At 37.9% G+C, this 10,991-nt stretch overlaps 1 protein-coding gene across 1 annotated transcript; it reads left to right on the forward strand.

Annotated features, from left to right (window-relative positions):
• Positions 1–7,461: 7,461 nt before the first annotated feature.
• On the forward strand, positions 7,462–9,647 carry LOC109205434 (flocculation protein FLO11-like). Its single transcript, XM_019368146.1, has 5 exons — positions 7,462–7,480; positions 7,850–8,448; positions 8,664–8,756; positions 8,862–9,224; positions 9,297–9,647. The coding sequence occupies exons 1-5, from the start codon at positions 7,462–7,464 to the stop codon at positions 9,645–9,647; spliced, it is 1,425 nt and encodes a 474-aa protein (XP_019223691.1).
• Positions 9,648–10,991: the final 1,344 nt, after the last annotated feature.

The following is a 10,991-nucleotide window of genomic DNA, read 5'->3' on the forward strand; positions in this document are numbered from 1 at the left end:
GTTAATTAAAAATATAGAGAATACGAACTAAAAGTAAAAAGGAAAATCTAAACAAAAAGTACCCAAACAAAAGCAAAAGGGAAATGCGGCAAAATAAAAATAAAAAACATGCAACAAAACTAAAATTACTATAGTGAAAGAGGAACTTACTTCAAAAGAAAGATCAATATTATATAACAGTATTTTCACACCCAATATACAATATTATACAATATTATACAATATTATACCCTATTATAATCTTGTATAAATGTTATATAATATTATATAATAATGTATAACGTTGTATACAAAAGCCGAATTTCATCTTCAACTGGTATGATTCCCAAGACCAACATTAATCAAACACAATTAATCCATCACTCAAGATTCATATTACTACAAACTTTTACAATAATTTTGAACTTAACTCAATCACTTTAGAGTAAGATTTTTCAAATCTAAGTTGAACTTAGAGCTCCAAATCTCCTTCTATAGAGTTTTGGATGTGACTGCAACAAAACTTCAATTCGGACACCCATCAATCGAGATTCAAATATTTGAGATCTGTCAATATTTAGAAAAATTAAGCAACTTAGTAAAGAAAATGCTTTAAATTAAGTTTGAGATCTATAAATATTTAGATCTATGTGAATTAGAGAAGAGAAAAAAAGAGAAAGCAGGGAGAGGCGGGTGGAAAGTATAGAGTGTGCTGGGAATGACGAAAAAAGAAAATAAAGAAAATCTAGAAGTGTGTCTTTAATAATGGGATAAATCTTGAAAATTTTATTTCGATTATATACAAGTGGGCCAAACCGTGTAAAGACTTCAAACATAGCCCACTTTCGGTTGGGTGTTAAGCCAAGTGACAAGGGCTGTAATTCTTCCTAATTTTTAATGCCAGCACATAAGCATGGGAGGCTTTTTGGTCATTTCACAAATTAAGCCAAATAATTGGTTCCCCTTAATTCCCCCGTCTCCCCATTCTCTCTTCTTCTTGTCTTCTTCCCCATCATCTCTTAGACTCCAGATTGCTATTTTCATGCTGCGAAAATATTAGTCAATTATTCGACAACAATTAACAGTAGTCATAGGTAGGGGTGTTCAAAATCGATCCGAAATCGAAAACCGAACCGAACAGAAGCTTAATGGCTTACTGGTAACGGCTTAACCGCTTAACGGACAGGGAACGAATTGAACTTTTTTTATTAACGGCTTATCGATTTGGGGCGGATTATTCAGGTACTCTTACTTATGCTTCCCTTCAAAATCAACTGATGACATACTTACTCTAGTAGTAGAGGTACCGCAATATTTTTCTTGGAGAAAAACCAAACTGGGTTTAAGAGAAGAGCGTGCCCTGTGAAGGGATTTGAAAAATGGGTCAGAGATTAAGCTTCTCCATTGTTTGCAAACGCACCTTAACCTGCACAATGTCTTTGCGTGTAGCCTTGACAAGATGTCCATCATCACATCCTTGGACAGCATTATCATCTCTGCTCCGGAAGAAGTTGTTATTGATTTTGATAATTTTAGGGTTTTCTTCTTCATCTTCATTTCTCTGTTCTTATATTTTGTACTGTGCCCTTTGTGTCTCAATTTCAATTCAAGAAACTCAGGGCTAGTGAGTTACAAACGAAGCGCTAGTATTGTTTAAGCCATGAATATGGCACGACGATCTCTGCTTATTGCTATTCCTTCTCAGAAGTCAGTGACAGTTAAATTAATTAATCAAGACTAAATGTTGATCCTTAATAGCTGTGTTTTCATCGTTTAGTTCATTGCTAGAACATGCTCTAGTTTTGTTTAATGCAAGCTCAAAACTAGTCCATTATAACTTGATGTCTTTATTCTCCTTCCTTTTATTTTCTTGTTGCAGTGACTCATACATTGGTGCAAGCTCTAGTGTGTCTTCAAGATTGGCTTCGAAATAAAAAATTAAAACAACCTATTAGTGTTGAGGAAGATCTTGATAAAATCGAGTAGCTTGAACAAGGTAATAATATTGTTACTATATTTGTTGTATATAAGTGTTGTTGATATGCTTATATTAATCGCATGACTCATTATTTTAATTTTATTTTCTTCAGATTTAGCTAGCAATGGAAAAGACCCTTCCGTAATTGACGTGTAGTGTTAATATATCTGGTAAGAATTCGAAGATTCTCCCATCTTTCATTTTTCTGAATAAAGGTTTTTCCACCTATTTAAGAAGAGTATGATCAGTATAGTTTTACAAACTCGGAACTCTTTATAGTACAAAGAGCGAAGAATCCATTACGTTTGTTGAGGCATTCTGAGGTCCATATGAAAGAAACTCCTCCAATGTGAGGTCTGTTACTCTTTTCTCAATCAACTTGCCCTGAAAAAGTAATTGTAATGTCCATATTAAGAGTCAGGTATCTGTTTAACCAAAAAACTGAATATTTGGTTAAAGCTAGAAATTAAGAGAGAAATCGGATTACTGATAATCAAGAAATGAGAGACTTTGAGAACAATAATAAAGCAATGAATAAGTATATATTTCAATATAATCTCAATGATATTTCGTGTCCTACAGATGTTGAGACCTTCCCCTTTTATAGTTAATTCTAGGAGAAAGTGTAATGCCTTTGTCTTAATGAGGCAATTATGAGCAATAAATGACATTAAAAGAAACGTTACTCAATCATTCCTATTAAATACAAATTCTCTCAACGTATTTGGCATTTAATGCTGAATTTGGACTCGTTTACGCTATCAGATTCATTTCTTCAATTCCTTCCGATCTTCGAGCTTTAAATGACTCGAACAGGTACGAGTCTCATTTCATTTGAATAATAGCTCGTGCCTTTAAGTATCTTCTCTCCCGCATCTGTTGTTGCTCGTGCCTTCTAACTGATTACCACGCTTTGACTATTTGACCGGTCCACGTGTCATGACACGTCATCTTATATAAATTTAGTTTTTTCCCAATACAGATAGTTCCCCCACTTTCCATTTATTTATCAATTAAATATTTGGGAAGTGGATCTTCATTAAAAAGGGAATTTTTGCCATAATCAATGCTATGACAGTACTGACGCTTCAGTTGTCTTTTCTATTTAATGCACTGCATACGTGTCACCTTCTTATTAGCTCTGCAATTCTGCAGCTTCTCTTTTTTTTAAGGCTTCTTCAACTCCACTATTCACGAAGTGATAGTTGCCTTTATTATAGGCTTTCCATCATTACACTCCTTAATCTTTGACGGTTGCTTTTATATATAAACTTAACCCTTTTTCCCTTGTTTTCTTCTCCACAAACTTTTACCAAGTATTTCACTATTTACTCCTATTCACTTCTTCCTCAGTTCATATCTTTTTACCATGTCATCTTCGAATCCTAACCCTAGGAGAGTCCCAATTCTTGACAGTTTCCCCAATGCCCCTGTAAGACACAGAAGAGGTAGAGGAGGTAGGCTTCGTGGCCTAGGGTCCATTCGTGGTGGTACCTCTGATTCCATCACTCCTTCTTCTGGCACTATTTCTAGAGGTTCTTTCACTAAGAGATCCTCTTCTAAAGGCAAAGAATCTTCTGAGCCTATTCAAGAACCTTTGGTTGAAGAAATAGTGCCAACCGACTTATCTTTCGAGCATGATAAAGAATCCCTTCGTGACCATGTAATTGATGCTGACACCTATCCTTCTTTAATTACTGAACCCTTGATTTCCACTGTTCGAAAAGATTGTCGTTGGAGAGATGACCTTCATATAGTTATTCCTAACCCAAACCAGAGAATTTCTTCTTATAGGATTGGTTTTTCCTTTGTTTATACTTACTCCTTTACTTTGGGATTTATTCCTGCTATCGACACAGTCATACTCGATTTCTGTCGTTTTTTCAAGATTTGTTTGGCTCAAATTGGCCCCCTCGTATGGAGAGCAGTGGCTTGTTTAAGGTATGTATCGGCCAAGGCTGGTGTTGACTTTACCTTCTCCCATCTAATTCATCTTTACCACCCCAAGCTGTTCCGCAATGGTGTTTTTACCCTAACTGCAAGAAGTAAAAGGGTTTTGGTAAGCCCTGAAGATGATAAAGATCGAGGCCGGTACACCCGTTACGTTGCGGTACCCACAGTTGGTTTGGTGGGTGAATCAAATATTCCTTTTCCTGAGAAATGGAACCTTGCACGTAAGTATTTCTTCCTTACCGTATCTGCTTTTTTTTTATTTCAACTCCTTTTCTAATTTCATTCTTTTTTGCTTTTTTGTAGCAACCATGGGAGATGTGGAGCCCGTTCCTAATTTCCGTGGTTGGGTAGATGCTATTTTGAAAGCCGTGCCTATGGAGGCACGAACCTGGAAATCTATTTCCAACAAACATGGTTGGAAAGTGAAAACTCACGGTATGCATCCCTTATTATTTCTCGTATGTTAAATTCTTTCCCCTCTTTTAACTTTTTATCCTTCTTTTTGTCAGGATTTGCTATTCGAGGAATGACATCTGAAGTAGCTATTGCCCTTCGAGCCTCTTCTGGTACTCCCCTTTTTTGGAGAGAACACAAGCTACGCTGTCAAAGAGGATTCTGAGGATGATGAAGATGAAGACACCTCTTTGATGGCTAGGCCTAGAGCCAGGAGACGCATCATTTCTGAAGATGAAGCTGAACTTTCTTCTGCCCGTGCCTCCTCTCTTACCGAACCTGTTACTGTTGTTTCTGATGATGAAACCATTCCAAGGGATACCATTGAATCCACTCAACGTCTCTTTGTTGACGGTTTCGAAAGTGGTGAACTAGGTCCGGTTTTAGATGAAGTTCCTCTTTCCTCCTCCATTCCCATTCCTTCTATTCCTCCTTTGGTTTCAAGTGCTTCCTTGCCTATTTTATCTGTTCCTACTCCTTTGCCAATTTCTGCTCCCTTACCTGTTTCCACTCCTGTTATTTTCACCTCTTCTACCGTTCCTCCTTCTATAGCTCCCCCTTCCTCTGTTCAGCATGCAGAGGAGGGTTCCAGTAGCAGAAGTTTGGCTATGAGGAGTGTCACACTTGAGGTTCCTGCTAATAACAGTCTTTTAAGGAAGTCTGGTGGAGCAGATGTCTGGCTTGAGCCTTTAATTGGAGACATTGAGAAGAAGAAGATGAACAGTCATAGTTGCTTAACTTTGATGAATGACATAGTTCATTCTACGTTAAAGGTATTCTTCCTTTACTTACTAATAAATTTTTTTTATCTCTAGATTCTTATTTTCATGAGTTGTCTTTGTAGGCTAACCTTATTGGCACGGAATTGATGGGAAGAATTTCCCTTTTAGAAAAGAAGGCCCGTGAGTCTGATAAGACTGTTCTCGAGGCTGAGAGGGTAGATAAGGAAGCCCAACTGGAAGCAACTAATTGGAAGGAACAGTTTAAAAATGCTCAAGAAACGATAAAAGAATTGCAAGAAAGCAACCGTAACCTGGAGCAGCAAAAGCGGACTTCTTGAGGAGAATTTTAAAGAATGATCTTGCTATGTGGGAAAAAGAGTATGAACTTCTTGAGGAGAATTTTAACATAGAGGTGAGTTGGGCTTTTCTAAACTCTCGTCGTGATGCTTTAACTGAGGCCAGTCGAGAAAACTTTGATTTAAAGTCGGAATTGGCCAAAGTTTTGAAAACCATTGAGATGACCCAACAACCACTTGACTTTCCTTCTCCGGCAAATGAAGCTCCCATGGCTGAAGAACCTTTAAATGAAGAAGCCGTTGCTGCGACAATTGAAGTTGAAAATGCTGCAATTCCAGCTCCCGAGGGTGAAACTTCTATGACTCAGTTTGTGGAAGCTGAAACTTCCGTGACTCTTGCTCCCCTCGATGAACTTAGAACTTCAATCCCAGCTGGAACTGCTCTTGTTGCTGCTTCTTCAGAAGTTACCACCGTACCTATAGTTGTTCATGAAAGTGAAGCTAATATAACAACTTCTGGCATTCCAGCCCCTTAGTGACCAGTTTATGTTTCCAGACTTTGTTTTTGTTTTGTTGATTGGTGGTTTATCCCTTGGCGGTTTTTAAGGGATTTTTCTGAAAAAAGTCCCCAGTTATCATAATGGGGCACTTGTATAAACTTTTTGTTGACTAAGTTTCTACTTAGTCTTTTTAATTATATCAAGAAGTTTGTTAGTACTTCAATATGTTCTATTCTTGCCTTTTTCTTATTTATTTAGGACTTATAGAATAGTTTAGCATTTTTATCCTTTGAAAATGCTTTATGATTCTTCTCATGACTTATTAACATGAGGCTTATAAAAGAGGGCCCTTTTATATATATCGACACTTAATGAAGAAGACGTCTCAACTTCATAATGGTGTTATAATACGATGAAAGAAATAGGAACACACATGTTTTGTTTGGAATCACTTTGACAAGTTTTTATTCACGAACTTTGACAAGCTTTTGAATATTACATGTATTAAAATACATCTATAACTTTTTCGTAACTGTTTTTCTTGTAACAGATTTTTACAAAATAAATATAATTCAAACAAGGTTTTTTCTTATAACCCGTTTCAGTACATAGTCATGGCCCTATCTTCATGCATTAGGAAGGGTTTGAGAGGTGACTCCGTTGTTCTCATGAGTTTGAGAGGTGACTCTGTTGTTCTCATGGGAAAGAATACTATGATGAATGTTTTGTATCTTCATTTGTTTTGATGGGAAAGGTACAATAAGCAGTCCCCCAAGTGTTTGAGCGGTGAAGTATGAAGCCTCGAGCACTTGTTTGTTTCTCTCAATTTGGTCCTTTTCCTGAAAAAGAAAAACATACAGGACTCGGAGATACGATTAAAGATGAAGACTTCCTAACCCGTGTGTATTTCCATCAGGATAATTGTAACCCTGGGCTGGGAATTTTAGAATATTCCATTTTGCCGTGCAGGTCGTGACTCATCATTTGGCACGGGTAAGGGTTTTTGCCTAGCATCTAAAATCGTTAGTAAAATTTTAACAATTCAAAGAAAAAATTTTAACATAGCGATACCTGACCGTGGGTACTTTCTCAAAAGTAGTATNCTTTGGTTGAAGAAATAGTGTCAACCGACTTATCTTTCGAGCATGATAAAGAATCCCTTCGTGACCATGTAATTGATGCTGACACCTATCCTTCTTTAATTACTGAACCCTTGATTTCCACTGTTCGAAAAGATTGTCGTTGGAGAGATGACCTTCGTATAGTTATTCCTAACCCAAACCAGAGAATTTCTTCTTATAGGATTGGTTTTTCCTTTGTTTATACTTACCCCTTTACTTTGGAATTTATTCCTGCTATCGACCCAGTCATACTCGATTTCTGTCGTTTTTTCAAGATTTGTTTGGCTCAAATTGGCCCCCTCGTATGGAGAGCAGTGGCTTGTTTAAGGTATGTATCGGCCAAGGCTGGTGTTGACTTTACCTTCTCCCATCTAATTCATCTTTACCACCCCAAGCTGTTCCGCAATGGTGTTTTTACCCTAACTGCAAGAAGTAAAAGGGTTTTGGTAAGCCCTGAAGATGATAAAGATCGAGGCTGGTACACCCGTTACGTTGCGGTACCCACAGTTGGTTTGGTGGGTGAATCAAATATTCCTTTTCCTGAGAAATGGAACCTTGCACGTAAGTATTTCTTCCTTACCGTATCTGTTTTTTTTATTTCAACTCCTTTTCTAATTTCATTCTTTTTTGCTTTTTTGTAGCAACCATGGGAGATGTGGAGCCCGTTCCTAATTTCCGTGGTTGGGTAGATGCTATTTTGAAAGCCGTGCCTATGGAGGCACGAACCTGGAAATCTATTTCCAACAAACATGGTTGGAAAGTGAAAACTCACGGTATGCATCCCTTATTATTTCTCGTATGTTAAATTCTTTCCCCTCTTTTAACTTTTTATCCTTCTTTTTGTCAGGATTTGCTATTCGAGGAATGACATCTGAAGTAGCTATTGCCCTTCGAGCCTCTTCTGGTACTCCTCTTTCTTTGGAGAGAACACAAGCTACGCTGTCAAAGAGGAAAATTGTTGAAGGGGATTCTGAGGATGATGAAGATGAAGACACCTCTTTGATGGCTAGGCCTAGAGCCAGGAGACGCATCATTTCTGAAGATGAAGCTGAAATTTCTTCTGCCCGTGCCTCCTCTCTTACCAAACCTGTTACTGTTGTTTCTGATGATGAAACCATTCCAAGGGACACCATTGAATCCACTCAACGTCTCTTCGTTGACGGTTTCGAAAGTGGTGAACTAGGTCCGGTTTTAGATGAAGTTCCTCTTTCCTCCTCCATTCCCATTCCTTCTATTCCTCCTTTGGTTTCAAGTGCTTCCTTGCCTATTTTATCTGTTCCTACTCCTTTGCCAATTTCTGCTCCCTTACCTGTTTCGACTCCTTCGACTCCTGTTATTTTCACCTCTTCTACTGTTCCTCCTTCTATAGCTCCCCCTTCCTCTGTTCAGCATGCAGAGGAGGGTTCCAGTAGCAGAAGTTTGGCTATGAGGAGTGTCACACTTGAGGTTCCTGCTAATAACAGTCTTTTAAGGAAGTCTGGTGGAGCAGATGTCTGGCTCGAGCCTTTAATTGGAGACATTGAGAAGAAGAAGATGAACAGTCATAGTTGCTTAACTTTGATGAATGAAATAGTTCATTCTACGTTAAAGGTATTCTTCCTTTACTTACTAATAAGTTTTTTTTATCTCTAGATTCTTATTTTCATGAGTCGTCTTTGTAGGCTAACCTTATTGGCACGGAATTGATGGGAAGAATTTCCCTTTTAGAAAAGAAGGCCCGTGAGTCTGATAAGACTGTTCTCGAGGCTGAGAGGGTAGCTAAGGAAGCCCAACTGGAAGCAACTAATTGGAAGGAACAGTTTAAAAATGCTCAAGAAACGATAAAAGAATTGCAAGAAAGCAACCGTAACCTGAAGCAGCAAAAGCAGACTCTGACTTCTGAATTAGCGGGAGCCAAGTCTTCTTCTAGTAAAGCTGAGAAGGATAAGGAGCGCCTTGAATGTTCATTTTCAGAACAATTATCAAAGTCAAGTGAAGAAATCAGAGAACTTAAGGCACTTTTGGCCAAGAAAGAAGAGTATGCAGGGGAGTTAGTGCAAAACTTGACTCAAGTTCAAGCTGATTTAAATATCTCTTCTGATAAGGTACGTGCCTTAGAGAGTTCTCATGCCTCCCTTGAAGCTTCCCTTGATTCCTCTTTAGCTGAAAATCAAGTGTTAAAGAATGATCTTGCTATATGGGAAAAAGAGTATGAACTTCTTGAGGAGAATTTTAACATAGAGGTGAGTTGGGCTTTTCTAAACTCTCGTCGTGATGCTTTAACTGAGTCCAGTCAAGAAAACTTTGATTTAAAGTCGGAATTGGCCAAAGTTTTGAAAACCATTGAGATGACCCAACAACCACTTGACTTTCCTTCTCCGGCAAATGAAGCTCCCGTAGCTGAAGAACCTTTAAATGAAGAAGTCGTTGCTGCGGCAATTGAAATTGAAAATGCTGCAATTCCAGCTCCCGAGGGTGAAACTTCTATGACTCAGTTTGTGGAAGCTGAAACTTCCGTGACTCTTGCTCCCCTCGATGAACTTAGCACTTCAATCCCAGCTGGAACCGCTCCTGTTGCTGCTTCTTCAGAAGTTACCACCGTACCTATAGCTGTTCATGAAAGTGAAGCTAATATAACAACTTCTGGCATTCCAGCCCCTCAGTGACCAGTTTATGTTTCCAGACTTTGTTTTTGTTTTGTTGATTGGTGGTTTATCCCTTGGCGGTTTTTAAGGGATTTTTTTGAAAAAAGTCCCCAGTTATCATAATGGGGCACTTGTATAAACTTTTTGTTGACTAAGTTTCTACTTAGTCTTTTTAATTATATCAAGAAGTTTGTTAGTACTTCAATATGTTCTATTCTTGCCTTTTTCTTATCTATTTAGGACTTATAGAATAGTTTAGCATTTTTATCCTTTGAAAATGCTTTATGATTCTTCTCATGACTTATTAACATGAGGCTTATAAAAGAGGGCCCTTTTATATATATCGACACTTAATGAAGAAGACGTCTCAACTTCATAATGGTGTTATAATACGATGAAAGAAATAGGAACACACATGTTTTGTTTGGAATCACTTTGACAAGTTTTTATTCACGAACTTTGACAAGCTTTTGAATATTACATGTATTAAAATACATCTATAACTTTCTCGTAACTATTTTTCTTGTAACAGATTTTTACAAAATAAATATAATTCAAACAAGGTTTTTCCTTATAACCCGTTTCAGTACATAGTCATGACCCTATCTTCATGCATTAGGAAGGGTTTGAGAGGTGACTCCGTTGTTCTCATGAGTTTGAGAGGTGACTCTGTTGTTCTCATGGGAAAGAATACTATGATGAATGTTTTGTATCTTCATTTGTTTTGATGGGAAAGGTACAATATGCAGTCCCCCAAGTGTTTGAGCGGTGAAGTATAAAGCCTCGAGCACTTGTTTGTTTCTCTCAATTTGATCCTTTTCCTGAAACAGAAAAACATACAGGACTCAGAGATACGATTAGAGATGAAGACTGCCTAACCCGTGTGTATTTCCATCAGGATAATTGTAACCCTGGGCTGGGAATTTTAGAATATTCCATTTTGCCGTGCAGGTCGTGACTCATCATTTGGCACGAGTAAGGGTTTTTGCCTAGCATCTAAAATCGTTAGTAAAATTTTAACAATTCAAAGAAAAACTTTTAGCATAGCGATACCTGACCGTGGGTACTTTCTCAAAAGTAGTATCTCTTTAGGTGGACAGCATTCCAATGTGAGGGTAGAATTTTCCCGCCCATTGTCTCCAACTCATATGCTCCTTTTCCCGCAATATCACGAACTCTGAAGGGTCCTTCCCATGTGGGACTTAGCTTTCCTGTATTAGCAGCCTTTGTAGATTGAAACACCTTTTTAAGCACGAAGTCCCCAATTTTAAAAAATCTGAGGCGTGCTTTACTGTTGTAATACCGTTCAACTACTTGCTTTTGTGCTGCCATCCTTATTAATGCAGCTTCTCTTCTTCATTCGAG

The sequence above is a fragment of the Nicotiana attenuata genome, unplaced genomic scaffold, assembly GCF_001879085.1.
Source record: "Nicotiana attenuata strain UT unplaced genomic scaffold, NIATTr2, whole genome shotgun sequence".
NCBI lineage: Eukaryota > Viridiplantae > Streptophyta > Magnoliopsida > Solanales > Solanaceae > Nicotiana > Nicotiana attenuata.